This window comes from Coenobita brevimanus, chromosome 84, assembly GCF_032717465.1.
Source record: "Coenobita brevimanus isolate Jiangsu-jjx chromosome 84, ASM3271746v2, whole genome shotgun sequence".
Lineage (NCBI taxonomy): Eukaryota > Metazoa > Arthropoda > Malacostraca > Decapoda > Coenobitidae > Coenobita > Coenobita brevimanus.
In genome coordinates, this window is record NC_137037.1 from 50,919,464 (window position 1) to 50,945,385 (window position 25,922).

At 41.2% G+C, this 25,922-nt stretch overlaps 1 protein-coding gene across 2 annotated transcripts in view; it reads right to left on the reverse strand.

Moving 5' to 3' along the window:
* Positions 1-25,247, reverse strand: part of Sec15 (exocyst complex component Sec15) — a 31,997-nt gene extending 6,750 nt beyond the window's left edge. The window contains exons 1-11 of one of the 2 annotated variants that reach the window (XM_080280268.1): positions 25,093-25,247; positions 14,288-14,453; positions 11,626-11,810; positions 9,269-9,436; positions 8,821-8,942; positions 7,748-7,947; positions 5,885-6,025; positions 4,584-4,682; positions 4,182-4,271; positions 1,239-1,462; positions 114-305 (exon numbers count right to left, since the gene is read on the reverse strand). In XM_080280268.1, the coding sequence (XP_080136394.1) occupies positions 114-305; positions 1,239-1,462; positions 4,182-4,271; positions 4,584-4,682; positions 5,885-6,025; positions 7,748-7,947; positions 8,821-8,942; positions 9,269-9,436; positions 11,626-11,810; positions 14,288-14,453; positions 25,093-25,247 (1,742 nt within the window). Of the gene's footprint in view, positions 1-113; positions 306-1,238; positions 1,463-4,181; positions 4,272-4,583; positions 4,683-5,884; positions 6,026-7,747; positions 7,948-8,820; positions 8,943-9,268; positions 9,437-11,625; positions 11,811-14,287; positions 14,454-19,944; positions 20,308-25,092 lie in introns of those variants that run through there. The other variant, XM_080280269.1, reaches the window with a different exon arrangement.
* Positions 25,248-25,922: the final 675 nt, after the last annotated feature.

Genomic DNA, 25,922 nt, shown 5'->3' on the forward strand with positions numbered 1-25,922 from the left:
CTCCTTACATCCCGGTAATCCATCCAACCACCTCAATCCCCACTCACTTCCCCTTCAGAATTTTCAAGTTACTTTTCTAACCTATTATGAAAAAGGTTTAACTAAGCACATACCCTGTGATCTTTGCCACATAGTGTTCGAGGAGGACATTAGCATGCTCGAGGTGGAGTGTGTTTATGGTGATCTGGATGAGCTGGAGGAGGCGCAGTCCTGGTCGCTTGATTAGCGTGGCTAAACATCCACTCAGTGTCCGTGTTAACAGCAAGTTGGTGGATTTACGTACCATGTCTTCTTTCTCTGTCTGACTGCAAAGGAAAGAGTATAGTGCAGTTACCATCTCTGTTAACAGAAGATTGGTTGTGGGAAGATGGAAAAAAAATGTGGGTGTGTAGAGGTGAACATATGCCAAGCTAGTTTTGCTACCACTTGTTTGGGGCAAACTAGTAGGAAATACACTCATTTTTACACATTCATGTTTTGTCTGTGGAGAGGAGGTAGAAAAAAACATGGGTGTGTCGAGGTGATTATATTCCTAACCAGTTTTGCTGCTGCTTCTTCAGGAAAAACTATTTGGGAATAATGTTTACTTGACATGCACATTTTCTTTCACATCCTTCTCATATGTATCTCAGTATCTTAACAACAGACTGGCTGATTTGTAAACTCAGAAACAACCCAGGAGGAAGGGATTTCAACTATAGGCCAAGTTAAAGTTGTTGTTGTTGATAAACCCCAGTCTGTCTGGCCATGCAGACCCATCAACTGCAGGCAAACAATTGTCTCTACAGCATCATCCTGTGCAGTGAACCAATGGTCCCTTGTGGTTGACAATGACTCGCCACAGTGAGGCGTAGGAAAAAGTGTGGAGGATTCATTCCTGGGTGAATGCTCCATTTGCATTACTACACCCAGTTAACAGGGGCAACTTAGCAGGCTCCTCTCCACCCTGCAATCTGATTATATGGTTACCACCCAGCACTGTAAATGGTTTCCTAAGTCACAGGAAACCATCAGTTTTGTTACTCAAGGCAGTGCCACTCTGAGTGGAAAGAAGAGTAATAAAAAGCGACAGGAAGGAATGGGAGAAGTAGGAAGAGAGGAGGGCAGACAAAGAAACAGAATGAAAATGGTGAAGAAAGAAGTAGGGAGCACTACATCAAGTGAGTGGATGATGGTCACCACCACCTACCACTAATCCAAGTGAAAGTAAATGGAGTATACAGTAATAAACTCTCTACCTCAGGTTCAAGTCCTCTGAGAAATCCAGGCAAGCAGTGATGAAGACCTTGACTTGTTTGTACACCTTGGGCACCATAAGGCTGAATGGGAACCTCTTAGGGAATGGCGCCTTCTCCAACGCTGCATCTTTGTATGGGAACACCTCAACAATGTGCTCGTACTCCTCTGCTGTCTCCACTTGTATCGGGTGGTAGTTGTCCTTCTCAAAAATGTCACGGAACACCTGAAAAATGCAGGCAGTCTCCTATTCAGGATGGTCCATATATAACACTGCTTCCACTTTGCCATACAATTTCTTATCTGCTGCTAGGATAATTCAGCAAGCACTGCCAGTGCTTAACATGCATCACTTAGTAATTTCTTACCCCTACTACCACATCCACATCAGCAGAAAGAACTGTCTCTGCAAGATATAAGACACCCCCATGTGAGTTTCTAGTGGGGCACGATTTATGGACCACCCTTACGTTAACCCCTCCGTGGCCGCTGGCGTTGAATGACGTTTAGCCGATCAATGGCTGCAGGCGTCGTTTAAGCACGGCCTATAAAAAACTGCAAAAATTTTTGGGGAGTGAACGAACGTTCTGAACGTCTTCACACTGACCTACCCTACACTCCCATACACCTCATCAAGCAGTTCAAAGCCTGCTGCTGTGATGAGTGGATTTTCGATTTATTCGCTCCTAGCCATGCCTAAACAAGCACCACTACACCCATTATTTTGACCCAGGCAGAACATATCATCTTTGTCCTCTCTTGCAAATCACACACAACCACCTGCTTATGATTATGAAGTAATACTGGCACATACAAAAAAGACATGATAATAAGTGAAAAATACATTTTTGTCTTGGTATGGTAGGTGGGGGCGCTCACCATCCATTCACTCGATGTAGTGCTGCTGTCAGGTGTCAGCCCTTTCCTCTCCTCCATCCTTCTTTCCTTCCATCCTCTTCTGTTCTCCTTTCCTTCATTCTTTCCTTGTCCTTCTGCCTACGAGTAACTTTACACTCCCTCTTCGGTCTTTCTTTCCTTCATTCCTTCCTCGTCCTTCTGCCTGTGGGTGACTACACTGAGTGACAAGCCAAATGGTTTCCTGTACACCAGGAAACCATTTATTACGTTGGGTGGTAACCATATAACCAAATTTTGGCGCCTGGTGGTTTAGTGGGTAATCATTGCGCTCCAATCGGATTGAGCCGGTGAAGGTTATGTCCAAGGGATGGTTGGGGTTGACTGCTCATGTAATGCCACTCACGGATGAGTGAGGCTGGTCACTCTCATCTTAAATGTCGGGACCAACTTGCCTAGCCCCGGATTCCTACGCTTCTCTGTGGGGCAACATAGGATTGGATGATGATGATCTTTACCTATTTGCTCAGGTTTGTTGTAATGGTTTGGATCATCTGATGCAGTGCAACTTGTAGAAAATTGTGAAAACCTTTGGGAAGTGAATGAAAATCTGGGACATGATACTGACCTTGACTTCACCCTCTCACATATCATCTGTCAGTTCACCACCTGCTGTCATGACGAGTGGATGTACGATTTTTTCGCTCGTGGACATGCCTAAAAACACATAGTTACACCCATTATCTTGACCCAGACAGAAAATACAATCTTTTTCCTCCCTTGCAAAACACATACAACCACCCTGTTTATGAGACAGCAATATATATTGCAAAAATAACAAGGTAAAATGATAAAGATGAACGTAAAATGATAGAGAAAGATGAACATATTTCGGAAAAAATACATTTTCCCCCGTCTGTAAACTTATTTATTTCTGCTTTGTATCTGTATTCGTAATAATTAGACTTCTTAAACTGCATTACGATTTTATTTTTACCCATGCTCGTGGTGTGGGAGCTCGAAGTTGCGACTCAACCTCCACATTGCTAATTGGATCTGACCCTCCAATTTATTGTCCTGTGGCAGAGTCTAACCTTGGAGGACGTGCAGTTTTCTCATTTAGGACCGAAAATTCAACTCTTTAGCTCCCTTTTCCAAGCATGGGCACAAGGATAACAAAAAATAACTCGAAACTACCATAAACATATATCAAAAAGGTGCAAAAGTATACATAATTTTTTTTTCCAGCCATTCCTAACAGATTGTGTACCGTCATTCAATATCATCATATCTCATATATGCACAACATTTCAGCACCGTTCATATTGTTTTGGGAGGGGAAAAAAAAAAAATAACACCACCTACCCAGCTGCGTTGCGGCAAGCCCCTGGGCGGCGGATATCAGTTACTGATATTTCTGCAACTTCCACGCTCCATTGCAAGCAATAAAATGCGTCTAGGAAGCTGGGATTGCACTGTTAGGTGCATCTGAACTTTCTCTTCAATATGGCAAGAAAAAAATCAAATTTCGAAACTTCAAAAAATGGCCCCAGCGTCGGCCTGGTGTGCACAGAAAATTCCAGACCTTCAGCCACGGAGGGGTTAAGTATGTGTTCCAAAATATCACACTTTTTTCCATACACTGGATGCTGTAAACTGGGAGAATTCACAGATCATCTTCATAGATGTGAATGAACTTTTAAATAAAAATATTTCTAGAACAAAAAGAAGAACTAACAAAAAAAATCTATATTTACTTATAGCCAGATGCCTTAACCCCATAAGGGGTGGCCACAAATGAACTGCCTCCATGTCACCATGTCGTCTGCTATCAGGATACCCTTTCTCCATCTCACACCCTCTTCCCTCATATACCTCTTCACCCCATCCCTCCACCTCATCCTAAGGCTCCCCCTACCCACCTATCACTCACATACACTCTCATAGTCAGTCTCCTATTCTCCATTCTCTACACATGGCCAAGCAACAAAAATGAGCACAAAGATCTCCAAGTAAAACTGTAATATTAGGAATTATGGCATACCAGTGGCTGCTTAGGGAGGTGTACTAAATAGAAACATGATACATACCTGGACCCACTTCTGCATCAGCACCTCATTGTAATGATCTTTTACCTCCAGCAGTAGTGTGTGCAGCGGCGTAACCCCATAGCCATAATTCTGCAACACAAACCACCTCAATTACTAGAGCTACTACTGACATAACTAAAATTAATAACCCTTGAACCTAACAGTGTCTCAACTACTAAAGTTCATCACTTTGTAAAATAAGCCAACTATACTAGCTTTAATTACCATCATTATAACTGTACTGTAATAATCAATATTTATCATCAACATCATTACCATTCCAAACTCTTATTCCCACCCAAGGATGGGGTAAGGTAGGGTCCAAAAACCAAGTAAACAGGACAACATGACAGACGGAGAACTAGCTGGAGTATTTCTGAAAATACACTATAAAAGGAGCACCTGTAGTGTGTGGGCAAACAGCATGATGAGGTTCTTGATGTTAAGCATGAGGACGGTGTCCGTGCAGTACGAGGAGTGGTTACGGATGTTATTGACAACCTGATGAGAAACACACACTACTGTCAATTCTACAAAATTTATATACTGGTGGAGTAAGCTCTGATTTTCAAAAAAGTATTCTAGTATTTGTAACATTTTATGCAATCTATCTATCTATCTATCTATAGCCCGACGCCCTAATCCCGCAAAGGGTGGCCGCAGACAAAACGCCTCCAAGTCACTCTGTCACCCACCATTTGACTCCCCTCCCCCAACTCACCCCCTCCCTCATATACCTCTCAACTCCATCCCTCCACCTCATCCTCGGTCTACCCCTCCCTCTCCCTCCCTCCACCTCACCTACATACACCCTCTTAGTCAGTCTTTCATTCTCCATCCTCTCCACATGTCCAAACCACCTCAGTGTATTTCTCCTAATCTTTTCAACCACATCCACATCTACCCCACAACGTTCCTTCACTTCTTCATTCGTCAACCTGTCCCTCCATGTCACTCCACATGCTCCTCTCAAGTAACTCATTTCCACTGCTCTCACTCTTGACTTGTTCCCCTCTTGCAAGGTCCACGCCTCGCTTCCATACGTCAGGGTAGGGATCACAATACCATCATGCAGTGACTTCTTAACTTCCATACTCACCTCCCTATTTCTCATCACTGCTTTCAGTGTGCCAACAACCTTCCTTCCCTGCTGTACCCTTTCACGTACTTCATCCCCCAAAGTTCCATCCTTACTCATCACACTACCCAAGTACTTGAATGCACTCACATGAAAAAATGCACATTCCACTGACTCATTCTCATTTTTTATTATCCTTCATGAAATATTCTATTGCTGTATCCATCATGAAATATCCATCATTCAAATGATGTAGTTCTTAAGCTGCCACACAACATACAATAGTAATTATACATATCTGCAAAAATGGATATCCCAAGATTAAATCTAGGGTCTTATGTTTAAACCTAAAATCACAAAATGGAATGAAAGTCCCTACTTATGAAAGTAATTTATGGAACATCTGTGGTTTTCAGGTATGGTCTGCCTGCATCACACATTACAGTCAGCAACTTTATGTGGAGGACAAAATATGTTCCATCTTAATCACATGCTTCAGATTAATATAATAAAAAACTGGAAGTCTGCATACCTTGCTGAGATTCAAGTTATTAGCATATAACCAAGTGTCAAAATTAAAGGTAAGTGTCAGTGTATCAACTACAAGCACTTAAGCTGGACACACCTTGCCTGAGGCCATTTCCCAGACCTCATCCAGGTAAGGCCGTGTGACAAGACCATTGCCAGTGTTGAGCACATGGTCTTCTATAACAAAGAACCCAACAACACCATACAAGTATTGACGATACCCCTCCAGATTCTCATGCTGTAAAGAAGAGCAGTATTATTATTATCATTACCATCATCATCACCATTTCATCATCATCATCATCATTTCAACCTCTTTTCTCATTCAAGTATGGCATGAGGTAGGGTAAGAGAAACATGATGTAGGTGGAATTAAAAAACAGCATGCCCACTGAAACAGATCACACACTCATTCACTCATCATCCGAACTCCTGCAATCCTGGCACCAAATCAAATGACTCACGCTTCCTCTTAACATATTCTCAAAGTAAGGTTGGTTACAGAACAGTTGGACTGGAAGCTAGACGGACTGCCAAAACCAGCCAATTACTTCCCAACAGTTGCTGGACACTATTGGGAAAAAGAAATCTATGACATAATAAGATTTGCGACAACGTACGTGCATCATCTTGGATTTTTACTCTATCTAATTGTGGGTGAGTTTCCTGCAATCGTGATGACTGTGTGGCTAGTAGCTAAGCTTGCAGTAACATTTCATTACCAGCTGAATTAAACACAGTACATGCTCGATTTAATGAACTAATTCAGCCAATCCCTATTCTGTTTTCTCAAATTTCCGCAAAACCGAGTTCCGTACCCATGGCTCAATATGAGGGAAACTTTTCCGGTATTTTGCAGTACCTTCCGTTAAATCCTCGAGGCTCATGGTCAGGGCGAGTTACTGACAATTCGCACCCAAATTTAGCAAACTATGCTAACTCTCAATGCTACACACACACACCAGTCTGAACCCACATTTAATACTCCCCCTTCAATGCATTATTGTGTACAATGTACATCTTAACAGTGATACATACAATAATGACTCAGTAATAAAATATGCACACACAAAGAATAAGGTGAGGATAGTAGTGAACCAAATTGTATAGTATATGGGGATAGTACACTACAGTAAGGCTTACCTCCAAAAGCATGGGTTCTGCACTTGATGCAGAAATATGCCTGATACAAGTAGCCATACTGGCCCCCACAAACATGTGTCAGGCCTGGGGATGGTATAGTCACTGTCAGAGTCACCCTCCATCAACACTCGAGGTGGTACAGGGATGACAGAGGGGCTGGGGAGCATCAGGAATGGCACTCCATCTTCTAAATTATTTCCAATTTCTGGGCAAGAGAAAGCCTCACCCTCTCCTCTTTTCCTGAACCTTAGGCATGGTTCATAAAAGATTTGGTTCACTGAAAAACACACACACAAATAAAGCCGCAACACCAAGGCAGAGCCTCACACACGCGAAGCAGTTGTTTACAGCTGGCGGATCACGTGAAGACTGCACGGACCAAGCGATGTCGCTGAGTCCCCGCCGCTACCCAGGCAGCTTGGTGGGGACGTGTGGCAACACCACACACCACCGGTCAGGGGAGTGTTTCCAGTGTGGGCTTGATGACGCACTCAATTTACGGGACTTTTTCCGGTAATTCGGTGGTTTTTGGAACAGAATTTCCTTTACAGAATTATACGCATTTTAACGGAAATTTTCCTTTAAATTGGGCAAAAAAAAAATACTGGAAAAAACTGATTAAATGATCTCGGGCTTCCACTAATTCGATGTTTGTTAAATCAAGCATCTACTGGTACAACTCATTACATGCTTCTGTTATCTGCAAGCAATACAGTATACTATGAAAATACTGTATAGTGATACACATTTAAGTGATGCATACCTACTGCCTCAATGTGAATTATGACTCCAACACAAGCAGAACCATGTATCTAACCATGTTTGTAGGTGGTTGGAGGGCTAATCTGGCCTGCTCTCTGCGCTGCTGTCGGTAGTAGGTCTCAAACTGCTCCCGTGCCCCAAGTACAGTGTAGATGTGAAGACAACGATACACTGGAGCAAAGTCAATGAGGTCCTGTGCACACAACTCCTCCTCTTCATCACTTTGGGCTTCACATTGTGCTTCATATGTCTCACCTGGATCATAATAAAGGACTGAAGATTTACTCTGTTTTTGGTAGGTAGGGGCATTCACCATCCACTCACTCGATGTAGTGCTGCTTTGGGTGTCTGCCTTTTCCTCTCTTCCTTCTTTTCTTTTGTCTTTCTTTCCTTCAATCTTTCCTCTTCCTTCTGCCTACGGGTGACTTTACACTCCCACCTCTGTCTTTCTTTCCTTCACTCTTTCCTCTTCCTTCTGCCTAAGGGTGACTTTACACTAAGTGACAGCCAAATGGTTTCCTGTACACCAGGAAACCGTTTACTACACTGGGTGGTAACACCATAACCAAATTATGGCGCCTGGTGGTTTAGTGGGTAATTAAGGCGCGCCAGTCAGACTGAGCGCCCCAACGGATGGCTGGGGTTTACTGCTCACATAATGCCACTCAAGGATGAGAGAGGTTGATCACTCTCATCTTAAATGTCAGGACCAACTTGCCTAGCCCCGGGCTCCTACGTTTCTCATGGGACGGCATAGGATTGGATGATGAATGGATGGATGGATTTTCATCTGACAGAATTAAGCATGAAATTCAATTACCCTTACTTATGAGATAGGAATCAGTCTCTTAGCTACTAGGAAAATCAGTCCTCCAGTCAGAAAACACATGTCCATCAAGTGAACAGAAAGGTGTTAAGTTTCTTTGATAAGCATGACCTTTCACACCTTCCTGGCATCTTTCTTTATGCACATGCTTATAAAAACAATGTTCAAAAGGTGATACCTGTGAGATGAAAGCATGTCCATCTGCACAGATATTTTGGGGGGGGTTTCACTTCAGGGAATCTATCAAGACAAATGAACCAACAAAAATGAATATTAAAGTACAGTATATTAAAAGGGCTGACCCGTGAATGGGTTGGGTGGTAGAGGTGCATGACGCTCCGCTCGGGTAACTGCCAGTTTGGGATCCATGTTGTATTGCATTGCTGCATGTTTCATGGCAACCTGACCAATCCTCGCTGAAACCCTGCAAACCACATGCCAGTATGTCAAAAACTGGTGACTTAGACTACCAGTATTTCAAATATGGTTATCTGATATACACAACTTAATTTCAAGCTGTTGGAGAGGGACATCTTCCCATGGTGGCATAAATATAACTCCATGGCTCTGCTGCCCTGTTGTATACAAATCCTCAACTCTCTCCCTATTCCCCAAGGGGAAGATGATGAACTGCAGAAGAAGGGCAACTTTCACTTACAGACCAGAGGGTTCACCACCTGATGAGTCTGAGGCCTCAACAACAATAACATGATTTCATTTATGCCAGCTCTGCCTCATCCTGTCACCTACCTCCTTATAGCCTCCAGGAAATCCTTAATATCTGACATGGAAGCGTCCTTTATGTCCTCCCGCACTCTTGGGATGTTGTCACGCATCTGCTGTGCGAACCTGTAGCTGGCCACTCGAGGAAGATACGTGTGTTCAAGTTGTTCTAAAGTTTTCAGTGCAGGGTAGTACCTGTAAAGGTGACAAATATAAATATGTATCAGTTTCAGCTACTTCCATCTCATTGGGTATTACCATATATAGTGTTACTACATAAAACAACCAGATCAAATAATTAATCCTTTAAATACAGATGGAATATTGGTATTCTCACACTCATTCTCCAGGTGGCTATGGGTGGAGTATATGGTATGTACGAGGGGTGATTAGAAAGAAATGACAGTGAGTCCATAAACTTTTATTAGCATGAAGAACTATCAAACTATGACTCACATTCCTTCAAAGTACTCCCCTCCAACCTCTATGCAGTGTTCCATTCTCTTTCTCCACTTCATGAAGCAAGCGTGGTACTCTGAAGACGGTATACTTCGGAGTTCTGAATTGACGGTCCGTGCCAAGTCTTGGATGCGATGAAATTGCTTCCCAGCGATGGCAGATTTAATTTTTGGAAACAACCAAAAGTCACAGGGAGCCAGGTCAGGGGAGCAGGGTGGGTGGGGGAGCAGAGTTATACCTTGTTGTTCCAGGTACTGCATAGTGAGGCGAGCTTTGTGGGGTGCAGCATTGTCGTGGTGCAGCAAAAGGCGAGACCGACGGCGGGTTGGTGCGGTGTTGGCCTTGTGTTCCAAGACTTGTGGAAGGACCTGGTCTGTGTAGTATTGGGCTGTGATAGTGTACTTTTCAGGCATCACATCCACGCATATTGGTCCTTGAGAATTGAAAAAGATGGTGAAAAGGCGCTTCCGGCTGCGAAATCCTTCCTTCAAAATCTGAGGTCGAGGGTTTTCATCGCCCAACCACACCATGTTTGACTGCTTGTCACGGGTTGTGAAGAATGAAATCCAACACTCATCTCCAGTAGCAACATCTGAGAACCGTTTTGGACCATTTGGTTCAAATTCAGCAAGCCAGACACGACAAATCCTCACCCGTTCAGCTTTTTGCTCATCAGTCAACAAATGGGGTATCCATCGACAACACTTCTTCCTCAGGTGTAATTGTTCATGCACGATGTCATATGCACTCCCATAACTGATATCAAGCTCCAAGGTTAAGAACCTAAGAGTTACAGTTGGATCCTCGTCAATGATGGACCGTGCACGGACAGTTGTTGCTTCGGTCACGGATGTCCGGGGGCGTCCAGAGCGTTGTTCATCTTTCAATTCAGTTTTTCCTGCTGTGAAAGCACGAATCCAGCGGGAAACAGTTTCCAGGGAAGGAGTAGTGTCTGGATAAACTTGTAATAATTTCCCTCGAATCTCTGTTGCTTTCTTTCCCAGTTTCCACCTCGTAAAAATGTAGAACCTGCAGCCTTCTTTCGAGTAATCCATGTTTCTGGCCAGAGAGCAAAAACAAGAGTGAAGCATTCACTCACAACAATAAAACAAGAAAAGTCAGGCATACGGCGACAAGTTCAAACTCGTAAGGACAGGCAACTCGCACTCTCCTTGCTCCCCTACCTCCCATCATTCAAGGTTTTTCATGTTATAGCACAAACTGTCATTACTTTCTGATCACCCTTCGTACTGTGAAAACTTGTGGTAACTGAAATATCCCCATACCAGACATGCCCATGCCTTTCAACTTCCAATAGTAATTGGGTAAAGCAAGACATGCTTCTGGTTCATGACCAAGGGGTTAGTCACTTGACTCCATTGACTTATTTTATATTCTATTATTGCTATCACCAGATGATATTACTTTGCTTGAGGGAGATTTTTCAAACTGGAGGGTTCCGAGACATCCTTCATTAATCTCCTCACTACAAGAGATCTTGCCTAAGTTCAATACAATCATTTAGGGGTACCAATAATAAACATGAAAAATATACCAAAGGACTGACGGGTTTAACAGCACAAAAATTCACATTTTTTACTTCGAAATAACTATCATGAATTGCAAGCAACTTTAAGTGAAGAAAAGTGTTTTCATTACCAGTTTAGTAATAAACCATTATACATGAAGCAGCTTCAAACTTCTTGTGGCTTAACTTGATCAAGATTTCTGTCATTCTGCAGGATATTTCACACAGTTCTGTGGCAGAAAAGACAATGCTATGGCTCTTTGTCATTTTGATAACACTTCTTCCTGACCAGCACCACACACTAATCTACTGGTACAACTCAACTTCTGAGGGAACGTAATTTTAGGAAAAGTTAAACTGAAAAGTGTATATACCTATTCATCCAGACACCACAAACCTCTTTTCCTGCATCTGTTTCTGGAGTTTGGAGTATGTGGTAAGGACAGGAAGGCACAGTGTGAGGGCCTCCACTGCAGCACAGATGTTGGCCTGTACTTTCCTTGCCTTCACCAGTTCCTCACTCTTGGCCAGCAGCTGTCGAGATGCCTCCTGTGCTTCCTCATCTATTCTCACTACCTCTGTCTGGAGAAAGTGCTTTAGATTAGCATGCTGTTGTTACAAACCCAAACTCATGTGGACAAGAGCCCAGTGGACCATAAGAAACCTGCCACTTTAACCGCTCACTTCAAGAGAACTTTTGCTCAGATTATGTCCAAACTGTCTGTATAGGAGCGTTCGTGCACCTGGAGAAATGCCAGATGTCACCAATATTTTAATTTTTCAGATGGAAAAAAAATCACATGTCAGCCAATAATTGAATGTCCTTTTTCATGCATCTTACTTATTGTAAAAATACATAAATAATCTATTTCTTCTCTTTTAAAGAGTATTGTGTCAATGCAGCATGAACAAAAGTGATTATAAAAGAATATTCCACAGCAGTTGCAGCCTGGTTTATGCATGCATAGAAATATATATGTATATCTTTATCCAATAACAGAAATTAGCTGTAATTTATACTAACAAATTAAACTCCCTATGAGTAAGAATAAAACTCAATTCACTTAAAAAAAAAAAAAATGTCGATATTTATATGCTGCCTCCGGTAAAACAAGTTTTCCGAGGAAACCGAAACAGCCATCTGTGTTCACTGGCTGATCTGCTCATCACCTGTGCCTACTTCGTACGTCTGGCAGCGCTAAGCTTCGGTATGCCCTAATATTTTAGAGTCTAATAAATATTAAACTACAGATAGACCATATGTGCCATTTTTTGTACAAGTAAGATTATACACTATCTATCTATCTATCTATAGCCCGACGCCCTAATCCCGCAAAGGGTGGCCGCAGACAAAACGCCTCCAAGTCACTCTGTCACCCACCATTTGACTCCCCTCCCCCCAACTCACCCCCCCCTCCCTCATATACCTCTCAACTCCATCCCTCCACCTCATCCTCAATATTCATACGACTTTTTTACTTCTTACAGTCCAAAAACCATCTTTTTGGCAAATATTGTACTAATCTTCTTAGGGAAGAATATACAAATACCCAGTATATTATTTTATTGGCGATATTTTGGGTCAAATAGCATAAGTAAGAGTGATTTACATTTTTTAACCCCTAAAATGCGGGGCGTCGCGTTTGCGACGCTCGCCAAAATGGACATAACGGCGGCTTGTTGCGTTTGCGATTCGAGTTAATTTTGAATAAACGTGGGCAAGGATGTTCCAGCTGGTATTGTCTATCAGTACCACCACCGTTTAGCTACAATTAGCATACTTTACCCTTGTACTACTAACCTCCGTTGGTGCCAAGTATCGCGTTTTTCCCCCCTCCCCCCACCACCACGGCCCGGCCAGCCTGGCTGTAATACATGGCAGCGCTCTGACTGCTCAGAACTGTAAATCTGCACTCTCCTCTCACAAGAAGTTTATGCTAATAGGAAACGCTTGTTTCCCCAGTTGTCACACGGTTTGCCCCTGTTTAGCGTCAGTTTACCGCAGGCTTTCAAAGTGACATTATGGCGAGTTCTAGCTCTTCTGAGTCAGTGTGAGCGGCCGACAGGAACGAGAATAAAGTGACAGGCGTAAGGCAGAATAAAAAGCGCGCTGCGGTGATCTTTTGGGAAGTAATATGATTTAAAATAATGTAGTATACATGTTTTTAGCTGTGAAAATGGAAATGTTTGTTCAGTGACGGGAAGACCGCCGCAGCGCTTCATGTCAGCCGTACACTTCGTTGATTTTAGCTTTATTCTCAGTGCTTATTGTACAAATACAAATTCCAAACTACCTGTACGTTGTAGTATAAAGTTTACTGTGACAGAATGAGGCTGTGGTAGAGGGGAAACTGGGTTGCTGGAGGTGTGAAAGTGAAGATTTTGTTACCCAACTTTGCAAGTCTGTACAAGTCCTTGGGTAGTCCATGAAGGCTCCACACCTGTCTCTGGAGAAAGCTGAATGTAAGTACTATCTGCCATACCAAGTATAATGTTCTAGGGTTAATCTCTGATTTTTGGCTAATATTTTCCTACAGGTACTCAGACCACGATACAACGCTGCCACCTGGGGGGGGTCGGCTGTCCATTGGCCGCGCATTAGGGGTTAAAGCTATTTGCTTAACCAATATCATAATTATCGTACAGAAAAATAAAACTGAAATTTAACTAAGACCCCCTTAGCCCGCTGAAACGAAAACGAGACAGTTTCTGGTGGTGTCTGGCAGATTTTCCTCTTCGCGCGAACGCTCCTATTGTGGTGTGGGGGGCTGCACTGCAGTGTAGGCATGGTGGACTGTTTGTGAATTATAGCCTATTTTATGTTAGTAATGAAGACAAGAAGGGTGACTGCTTTATTACAGTCTGGCTAAGTGCACTTGTCTCTCTCCTGGTAGGACAGTTTCTTACACAGTTTCATAGGGGTGGATGTTTGGCAGTACTTAATGAAGGATGTTACTTGGGTGGAGGTTTTGGATAGCTGAGAGAATGTACTACAGTATGTATAGGTTTGTGATGTGTAGTATGTAACCTATGTATGTACAAATCTAATCTACAATTACCTTAAGCTTGTGTGCCTGTGAGCGCACTTGTAGCAGTTCTCGTATGGAGTCGATAAAGCCCTGGTAGTGGTGGTTACACATGCGTTCAATGTCCCGGTCATGGTTGCGGATCCGTGTGTTGAGTTTCTCCATAAATTTGCCATGTTCATCGCCATCATAAATAGTCCTGTGGTGGGAGAAATGGGTTTAAGTTGGAGGAATGTGCAATCCTTTATAGTCAACTGCAGCAATGGACCTCTCCATTGTGGAGGGTCACAGACCAAAAAATTTTGTAATGATGGATTACGTCATATTGGGAGGAGGTGTATGGGAAAGAGGTGTGGTGTCTGTGAGACAGCTGGTGTTCTGAGTTAATTTGAGTGACAGAAATCTAGTTTCTTCACCCAGTATACACTCTGCCAAGTCAATTTACATCAAGAATGGATGAAGACAATTGGGTGCAGAGGGTGAGAGGTTTGAAAGTCAAGGGTAAGGTTGCAAGAAGCAGACCTAAAAATTAATAAATAAATAAATAAATAAAGGGGGGAGGGGAGGATGTGCTCAGAGTGTGACCTCAGGGATAGGGGACTGAATAGGGGGGCTGCCAGAGATCAAGCAGCGGGGACAGCTACTATTAAGTGACCAAGGCTGATGCATGCAGGCACGTTGGAGCCTCAATAAGTAGACCCTTGCTATAAAAGACCCCAGTATAGCAGATATCGGATTTAACAGACGGCATGAAGTCCGCCAAAATTTCGACAGCTACAACAAACAACGTCCATTACATGAGGTGCAATAGGTCACAATACTTGTTTCCTACCCCTTTTATTCTAGCCTGGCCTGAAATTGCCCTACCCCATCATGACTGGTGAGTTGTAATAACAGACTATAGTAATACTGTATTAGTCGTGAAGAAGTGCTATGATAAGGGCATGAAATAAGCTGCAAAAGGGTGAAATTATTGGAAAAGTTAGTGTAAAATGGTTATAATTTACATTTTTAGTACTAGAATACGCTATTGTATTTTTCTATTTTTAAACATGTGCATGAAATCCTATCTCAAGGGGGACCCTTGGACACAGTGAACAATCAGCTTTAACAGACCTGGCTTTCCACCACTTAGTCCATTTTTGTGAGGGTCATACTATACAATATGATACTTCCCTATTTCAGTTCTAGGTACAGACAGACACTGGCAAAGCAGACCCTGTCTAAAGGTCCTATGGAGACTAATAGTGGCAAAAGAGAGGGAGTTAGGTAGGGAGAAACAAAAGTGGTTGGTATTGGTGGTGGTGGAGGTAGGGATAGAAGAATCATAGAGACACATTAAGAAAAAAGGATGGAGTTAGAGCCGGAGGTATATACAGAAAGACAATACAAAAGGAAAATGGAAAGACAACACATGAAGATGGGAGGGATATACAGTACAGGAGAAAGAAAGGAAGATGAAAAGGGAAGAATGGCTTCAGCTCCGAGTAAAACATATCACACTGCAAACATAGCAATATCGTCATCACCCACAGGTATGGTGAGGTGGTGTTTTGAAAGCAAGGATGAACAAAAATCAAGACAGCAGGATATGGGTTTCAAATTTGCTCACTTACAATTCAAGTCCCCTGAATCCTGGTTCCATTTCACAAGCAATTATAAATTCACATTATTCGCTTTGGTATATAGCCTACATGACAGAAATAGTGTCTTTATTCGATGTGTTACAACAAATAAACAAAATAAATTCACATTATTTACTTTGGTATATAGCCTACATCACAGAAATAGTGTCTTTATTTGATGTGTCACAACAAATAAATAAAATACTGCCAGTACCCCCAAAACAGGTACAGTATAAAGGAACATCTATCTATTGCTATTGTCTTAATCCCAGCAGTGACCTAAACAGACTGCCTCCAAGTCACCCTCTCCTGTCATATGGCTGCCCTTCCTCCAACTCACACTACCCTTACTCGTATCTCTCCACTTCATCCCTCCTCCTTATCCTCAGCCTTCCTCTCCTCACTCACATATATTCTTCTAGTCAATCTCTCATTCTCCTTTCTCTCCAAAAAGCCAAACCATCTCAATGCATGTTCTCTTAATGCTTTCCGGCACATCCGCCTCAACTCCACAACACTCCTTCTCCCAAATGACCGATTTCCATTGCTCTTACTCTTGACTTTACCCCAGAGCGGGGATCACAAATAAATTAAATACATACTACCAGTACTCCAGTGACAGACACATAGAACAACATACATAATTTCCCGGTATAAGGGCGATGTTGTGAAGACCCTCTCAAAGAAATCCAAGTCAGTATTTTCAGCTTCATTATTTTCCACTTTCACATAAAAATTAGTGAGTGTTCCAAAATCTTTTTCCGTATGGCAAGGATTTCCAACTGTGGACAATAAATCACAGTTTCCTGGTTCCTCACTTTCCATTTTCTCATTCAACTTATTGGTATTTCCAATATATTTTTCTTTATGGCAATTAGTGTGTGTGGGGAGGGTTCTTTCAATGCATGAACAACTTTTCACTCCACACCTGCAAAACACAACTAGGTAAGACCAATTATTTTCTTGTTGCACTAACTTAGCCCAAAATTATGAATTTTTACATCTTTACTACAGAACTGTGACAAGAGACTGATTCTAGAAAATGATGTTAGTCATGACTTAGTGCTATGAAAAAGCTCCAGAAACATAGTACTGTATGATTCCACCACTAAGCTGCAATAATATACTGACACTGGAATATGGGGACAGTCACAAAAAAGTGCTATGGGGGATCTAAAGAATTATTCTACCATCAAGCTATGTGAATTAAATTGAAAAGGACAAAATTCTGGCTCAAGTTCAATTGAAAAGAATATACGGTAGTTGTACTGTATATGCACTGGTTTAAAGGGCACAAGTGAACTGGGTTATCTGACCTACCCAGACACTGAGACCCAACAGGGGTGTGTGTTTCAGTCGGTGCCAGCAGGGACATGCCATAGTATACTTTGGTGTCCTATTAGCCCTGTATCATATTACTTACAATCAAATGGGTACCATATGTGATACTGTGTAGCAACAGCACTTTATATATGATTTTAATGCTTTGTAAAACAGACTGCACTGGCTGATATTTCAAGAAGAAAATGTCCTGCTAATACTTCTACATGGCAACTGATATTGTGTGTGTGTGTGTGTGTGTGTGTGTTTGTGTGTGTGTGTGTGTGTGTGTTTGTGTGTGTGTGTGTGTGTGTGTGTGTGTGTGTGTGTGTGTGTGTGTGTGTGTGTGTGTGTCCACATCTGTCTGTCTATGTATGTATGTATCTATGTATGAATGTACATTTATGTACAATATGTGGTTATACATATGTACCATACATGTGTGTGTGGGGGGCGGAGGTAGTGCAAAATGTGATAACCAGTGCCTCAGTACTAAACTCAGTGTTGAGGCTGTCACTAAAGAAAACAGACCACTGACCATGTATGATTTACCTGAACAGTCTAAGTACGGTATAACAGAATCTATTTTGATATTTGGTTTCCTTTACATTCACCACCCCCACCACCACTATCAACAACCACCTTCACCATCATCATCATTCTGGCATTTTTTCCCATCTAAGGACACAGTGAGGTAGGGGTCCATTGAGCAAGGAGAGACAAACGACAGAGGGAGAACTAATCAACAGCATGTACAATGAAATGGACCACACAGTCATTCACTCATCACACTCACCATTCAAGCCCATGGAATCCTGATTCCATCTCACAGGTTTAACCATCCCTATATATATATATATATATATATATATATATCATCATCATCATCATTAGCCGTTTGAGTATCCACTGCAGGACCGGCCTATCCCGACTGAAGTCAGGACGATACAGCCAATGTATCTCTACCAAGTGTCTTTGGCTGTCTAGCAGAGCTTGTATGTAGGATGAGAAGTGCTTGTTAGTGTATTTGTAGTGTTGGAGTGGCTTTGGATGTGTGTGCAGTCTGTCAACCAAGTGTAATCGGCCCACGCAAGCCGACTGGGTGCAAGCATACTTTACATTAAGCGACACTGGTTCAACCACAGCACCCCTGGTGTCTGCCAATGCAGTATGTGGCCAGGTGAACACTCCCAAAGTTTATTACCCTGGCGGCGCGCGAACCATGGTCTACCCGTGTATGAAACGCACACTCTACCACTGTACCATAGAGGCTCCATATATATATATATATATATATATATATATATTTTCTTTATAGCCTACTGTAGATGCACTTTACCATTATCCATCGGTCTCTTGACTATCACATTAAAAAGTAGTGCTACATACTCTACTGTATATAACTTATGACTGTACTGTATGCTTAAACAATTTATCATAAAAGGAAATGTAAGCTCCCAGTTTTTCCACAATTTCTGAGAGATGAAACAAAGATGAAATGTGTTTGGTCTTCCTGTACTGTTGCTGACTGCACCTACAGTAATAACTGCAGATGTAATAGGGAAGGGTGCCCTCCATCCAAGCACTCCAGGAAGTGCTACCTTCAGATGAGTGTATATCAAGTAACAAGCCAAATGGTTTGCTGTAACCCAGACAACTATTAGCTATGCCATGTGGTAACCATATAATCAAATGGTCTCTTGGCATTCAGTGCATTAAGGCACTTCAACTGGATGGGCCCCACAAAGGCTTACATCCAAAGGATGCCTGGGGTTTCCTCCTCAAATGATGGCACTCTTGGATGAGTGAGGCTGGTCACCCCTCCCATAAATGTCACAAATGAGAAGCCTATTCCCAGGCCCTGATGTTCCTGATGGGGGGGGGGGGAGGATGAAGAATAAAAACATGAAGTTTGGATGGTTAATAAAAAATTAATGAAGAGCCACAGAAATATTAGGGAGTTGCCTTGCACTGGGCAATTTAAGGTTTCTGTATACAACCACTGGTATAATAAAACTGAATACTTATGGTACTGTACTTATCAAATCTCCAAACCTCACCAAGTAAAGTGATCTGCTGTAGGGTCCACAACGCCAGGGTACATTGTCTGTCTCTCTTTCCAGTGGTATAAAAATGAAAAAATCAGTATCTCACAGTCATAATGCTCTGTACTGCATCACTCAATAACAGCCACCTTGTGAAGACTAACTACACTGCTGTGCATGAATAATTATCAACTTGATTCCCACAGGATGCTAACTAGATAACTATATCCTTTCATTTTTTTTTTTTTTTTTTTTTTTTTTACAGAACATTGTTTTCATGCTTCATATAATTATAGCCTCTACATTTTACTGATTTTATTCTGCTAATAACTAATAAAAGAAAGGCTATTTAAGGAAAACTATTTTGCAAAGAGGAACTGGAATAGCATATCCCTGTTTTGCAAGGTGTAACGTTTCAATGTAATGGTCACATGACTAAATATTACAGAAATTACTATACTGTACATAGTCTATGTTGTCAAGAAGTCAAAAATATTTCCAGAAGCCTTAGCAATACTATGGGGGGAGTAGATGTCTTTTTTTTTTCTTTTTTTTTACTAGAAAACAATTTTATTATTTCATATATGATTATAACCACTAAATAATACTGAAATGAATAAACATGTACTGTTCAGAAGTACATCAAACATTACTTGGAAACCGAAGCTGTACATGAAAGGGATGCAAGTCTGCGTGTTACCTTATAACCAGCGCCACACGACTGGTATCAGGGCCCTCTAACTCGTTCAACAAGTGTGTGACTGTGTGCGGGTCCTCCTCAGTCACGGTGGGTGCCTGTGGCCCGCCCCGGGACCCCATCAGTCGTGTGCGGGCGGCCAAAGATGCTTGGACTCGCCCTTACAGCCTTCGGGTCAATCCGGTTCACGATCAATCCGTCCCCAACTAACCTATTCTAATATAACCTAACTTAATTATAACCCCGCCTATTAATTTCGAACAACACACCTTACCTCACTTATCAAATTCTAACTTAACCTAACTTAACTTCCTGTGTGGGTGACTCATATAGGGTTCATATCTTTGTGCAAAATCAAGGTATCCACGAAAGACAGACTAACACAATTTCATTCATTAACCACTATATTTGTTCAGTTACAGTTCTATTCCTATATTTAGCAATTAGAAGACTTGGGGACGAATGGACTACGGGGGGCCGGATTGACCACAAAACGCCCTCACACTGTGTGAGTCACCACACCAATCAGCTGATTTGTTAACATGACCCCGAATTCACGTACGAACTTGAGATAAATTCTCGTTCTTAATTAAGATACATCTGTGCAGGATGAACATGAGTTAAGGGAAGATGCTCCAATCTCCTTTCCTCGTCTTCCCTCCAAAAACAAATAAAGTTAAACAAAGAATTGACCTAAGTTTCTTTGTGAATCCCAAACACTGATTTGTTAACATGATTCCCCTCGCTTGCTGCCACCCTTCCCCTCATCTCTTCATACTGTCTTTAATTTTGGTCATCATCCTACGATTCACCGCATAAATTACAACTATTTCTATATAAAAGTGGTTCTCAGTGTTCCTACACGTCAAATTCTGACAAAAAAAGAAAAAGAAAAAAAGAGGGGGGAGGGAAATAAAATCCATGTTATCGTCTGCAAACCCAAGCTTTAGCGCGGGAAAAGCAGACGACGCTGCCCCAGCTTGTCACTCATCCCAACACTATTCTCTCTGTTGGCTTAGGCTTCGTGTTGAATTTAGCATATCTTCCATAGCTATTTACTCTGCAAATTATACCTCAGCATGCACTTGTATGCTACTGATGCAAACTACGTCAACACTAAGGCAATGTTAACACCCTACAAAATAATGTTAAGATGTAATATGCATAACCACTAAGGAAGAGGAGCTACGAAGCCTCCTATGTCTAAAATTACATGAAACAGTAAGAACTAAATAGTCCTCATAATTTTATCTATTTTCTATAACACTACTGTCAATTCATTTAAGCTTGGTGGAATTTTTCGTTCTTTTGCAGCCAAATTCCAGCAACTCCGCCAGAATAAGACAATATTAGTCCTGCATCCTTTCCACTGCAGTTTTTCGTGACTAACACTAAATTCTAGCATAACTCTTGCCACAGCTCAGTATGAGATGGCGGTTTCACCAATATACTTTTTGCTGGCCTAACACAGCTATATTTCCAGCTTGGATGCAGAGTTACAATTAACACTAGAATATAAAGTCCGTGATGAATTGTTATGGAAATCATGTATAGCCGTGGTATTGGCTTATTCAGACACTGAACTACGTGAAAGAAGTTGCAAAAGTTAAGGGGCAGGATATAGAAAATTATTCAGACTCGCCAACGCAATCGGACAAGGAAACAAAGTCGATAGTACGTTCAGAAGACAGCCGCCAGCAGTGAAGTGCTGGACTTTCTTTCGGTGTTTCTCTATTAAAAATATATCAGACGAACTAAAGCGTGTTACATTTAAGTTGTGGCAATAAGTAAAATCATAATACAATGATCCACTGGAGAATTAACAGCTCTTACGAAGGTGTGGGCGTGCCCTTGTGTAACTCCATCAGCTTAATTTATTCATTATGTTTATGAGATTAAAACTGGAGCAGCAAGGAGGGAAAACTGATTAAACAGTGTTGGGAAAAGGACCAATTTAGTTACTCTTATGAAAAGGAAACCGTATTAAGAAAGCATGTCACGGTGTAAGTAGTCCATCAGTTAACTTATTAAATGAGGCCGTGAAATATTAAGATACCTGCAGAATGGTGGACAATAACCTAAAGGATTGAAAAAAAAGTTGTAGTTCTGGCGAAAAATGAAAAATAGTACTGAGGGGATATGAAATGGCATGCCCTAGTTCATCCCGAGTGCGTAAATCAGGCCCCGCATCCTACAGTAGATGCCGTGCGAGGCTTCGTAGCACTCCTGCACAGCGATTAATTCTGTCTTTTTTGTGCCAAATCATCCCCTTGTGTGTTATTCACATCATTTCATATTGATACAGAGGCTACTGTGGTTCTGGAGGGAGGTGCCTTCATTTCGTGACACTGATGTAACGCAAGTGCTTCATCCCTCCATCTCATCCTCGGTCCCCTACCCATCTCAATCACAGACAGTCTCCTAGCCAATCACATTCTCCACTCTTTACTTCTAATCCAGACCATCCACATCAACACCACAGTGCTTCTTAATGTCCTCATTTATCTGTCTGCCTCCCCACACAATCAACATGCTCTCAAATAACTCACTTCCACTCTTCACTTCTGTCTTAACAAGTCCTGTACATTAATGTGGGCGCTAAAACACATGCTATAATCCTGGTACTTTTTTTTTTTTTTTTTTTTTCCTGTATCACTATTTTCACAGCATTTTTTATTTATTTCACTCTACTTGCACCACCACTTTTTCACCTTCCCTATCTTTTTGTCTCTACACTAAAGCATCTAACCTCTTCCAACACTCTTTTCTCCATTCACCAGCACATCATATTCATTATCACTTTCTCACAACACCATTTCATTCTTAAACACCTGTGCATATGTTACCAGAATATAAACAACTACCAGGTATGCCATACATCATAAATTGAATCATTCTATATATTTTCCATCCACAATCTAACCTAGCAAGTAATTTATCATTATGGTAACATACATCAGATTCCCACTCTTGTTATCACTCTAATTACCCTTTATACTAAATGGAAATGACAGCATAAGATGCATATCTGATGGCTGGTGGAAGAGCTATCAAGTGGGAACATGCTGTGGTTTGAGTCCTAGAGGTGACCGGATGTTTTTCTATCACGTATGGTACAACACTACCGGGGGAATACATTGATGTCCTACCCTTAAATGTTCCGGGTTATAGTAGCCCAACCTTGAGGTCCTTCACTTTGATGGGGGCAAAATGGGAATGGCAATTACCATTCCTGTTTTACAGAACACTACCAAAACTGATACTGTAGTGAACCTTTCATTCCCCCATCTATCTTCTCCTACATACACATCACTATTATCATAAACTCTAAAACACTATGCAATTTTCTCTCCTCCTGTATAAGGTAAGAACACACACACACACACAAAATCCCTTAGGCAACCAATGCAACAACAGGAGGCATTACAGTGTTCTGTACTGTACTGTACATTATCCAACTAGATTACCATACATCTACATTTGGTGCTGTACAGTATTCATTAATAAGTTCCAGCTCCTATGTGGTACAACTGTTACCATATGATTATTCTTCTAAACACTGTCAGACAAAAATATTTGGAGTCTTCTCGATAACTTTTTTGTCATAAATACTTCATTTAAAACAGTACTGTACTCAGTAAGTAAAGGGGAAGCAGGGATTCTTTCACTCCTGGCCCCATCTGCTATCACATCTGCTGAAACTGGGTTAGGATTAGGCCTAGTTTGGTTAGATTCAATCACATTAGTTTGGCTTTGGTTAGGTTTGCTCATTTTAACACTGATGCAACAGCAGATGGATCTAGGAGCTGAAAAATCCCCCTTTCTCCTTATTGCATACTAAATAAAGCATCTGCAATGGAAAAAAGTCATTGGAAGGATGATATTACATTGAATTCTTTCATGCAACCATAGAATGTTGGAAATTTAAGATAAACAATTGTTGCATTTATTCATTTGGGAGACTTCTGTACCCTTGTTGCATAATAATTTTTGTTATTTAAACTACAGTATTCACAGCTCAGGGTGGTTGGGCTTCAACCAATCACAGTGCAACACAGTGCTTGTGGGTGAATGAGAATTACTTCCAAGTTGGTTAGTATCACAATATGTCCAAGTTAGGTTTACATCAGGTTAAACTGGTAGGTCACGTTAGGATAAAATTATACGGTATACAGTATTTTCTGATATTTTTCAAAGAATTCTGAATGAAATTTCTATGGACTAGCACACAATTCTTCGTACTGGGTTATGATATTACGGCAATGAGGTACTTTCAATATAACTAGACTAAATTGTTCAAAAAAAAAAAAAACACACACACACACACACACACACACACAGGAAAAGTAGACTGGGCACAAGGAATTCTATGACTACAATGAAGTACACATGTACGGTACCGTACCGTAGCACATGACAACCTGCACAATTATAACACCTACAGTACCGTATGCCAGCTAAATCATGAATCTACAAATTCTGCATTCTCTAAAGTGTTGGCTGATACAAAATTGTATCTGATGTAGTCCAATTCATGAGCAAAAAAATCAAACCGCTGTACATCGACAAATGACCATAAGAGGAAGAACTCTTACCTTTTTTTTTTTCAGTAGCCACCATTAGTATTACAGTATATTATAATTTGTGTGATCTATGTTACTTATTGCATGATGGCTCAAACTACATTGACATATAAATACACAAGAAACAAACCTTTTCAAGATGAATTCATATCTTATTTTTTATACTTGTGATCAGCCTTGGTGAAACCTTTCAAACCTGATGATAAATGTAACCATCAATAACTCCTTCACAATGACTGATATTCCCTAGCCTGAATAAAAACAACTACAACTGAAAATTTCATACATGGCAGTAAGGAAAATAATGTCCATATGAAAAATGTCACAATATTAAGAGGTTAAACACTATCATTTGGCTGAAACCTGTCAGAGTTACCAATTACACTTACGCCTATACTCATTAGGGCTGTTGTGAGGAGAATTATTCATGCCAGGGAAATTAGCTTTTGCCTTTATTAAAAATTTAACTATTAGTATCAAATCATAACTCATCTGATGTTACCTGTTGCTCCTGACTCATTAGGACAGGTGTGAGGGTTTAGTCATACCGGGAATATTAGTCATTTACCTGAACGTGGGGCCCCAGTATTCCTCAATAGCCTCGATTTCATGCAAGAGTAACTCATGTCTCACGGAAACAGGGTCTTCCTCCGCCGCCTCTTGCCCTTTGCCGGTTATTTCCGAGGTTTTTGCGGTGAGTTCCTCCGCCGCTGTCACCTCCATAACAAACCTCGTCGTTCACTTGTTCCGCCTTTTGGGGAACTCTGGGGTCCTGACAATATACTTAATGTTTACTAGGAACTAATTAATTTCATCAATATACAGCAGTGTATACTATTTGATTAATAGTCTTATACAAATTTCAAAATTTCGTACAAATTCCTAGATGTTACTATCAGGCAAGGTGTGATGTTTTTTAAATCATTTTATAAGAATTAGAAACAACCATTAACCTTAAGGGTGGTATATTTTCATAAAAGCCCAACATTCCATATGTTCTGCCAGTGAGAGTGGGCGGGACATCTTTTTGTCAGTTATTGCAAATATTAAATTATAATTGTTTATTATCAATAATTGTTATGCTGAGTGTTTTTAGGTCGACTCCTCGGCCTAAAAACACTAGCGACTGAGCGGGGTCCTCTTTCCGGACCGGAAGTAAAGCACCAACAAAGGAACAGGACATAAAAACTAGGCAGTAGGCTATACCTTAACACATCTATTGCCTTAATTCTAAAACCGTTATAATATGATACAGAGTGATATTTGAGATACAGGATACAGGGACACAGAGTTAGGCTTTGATAGCACAAACTACAGTTGCACTTAACACACGATATGATGCATGTATACCAATGTCTTTAGTTATATATGTGTAGATACCCGTCTTTCATTCAAACC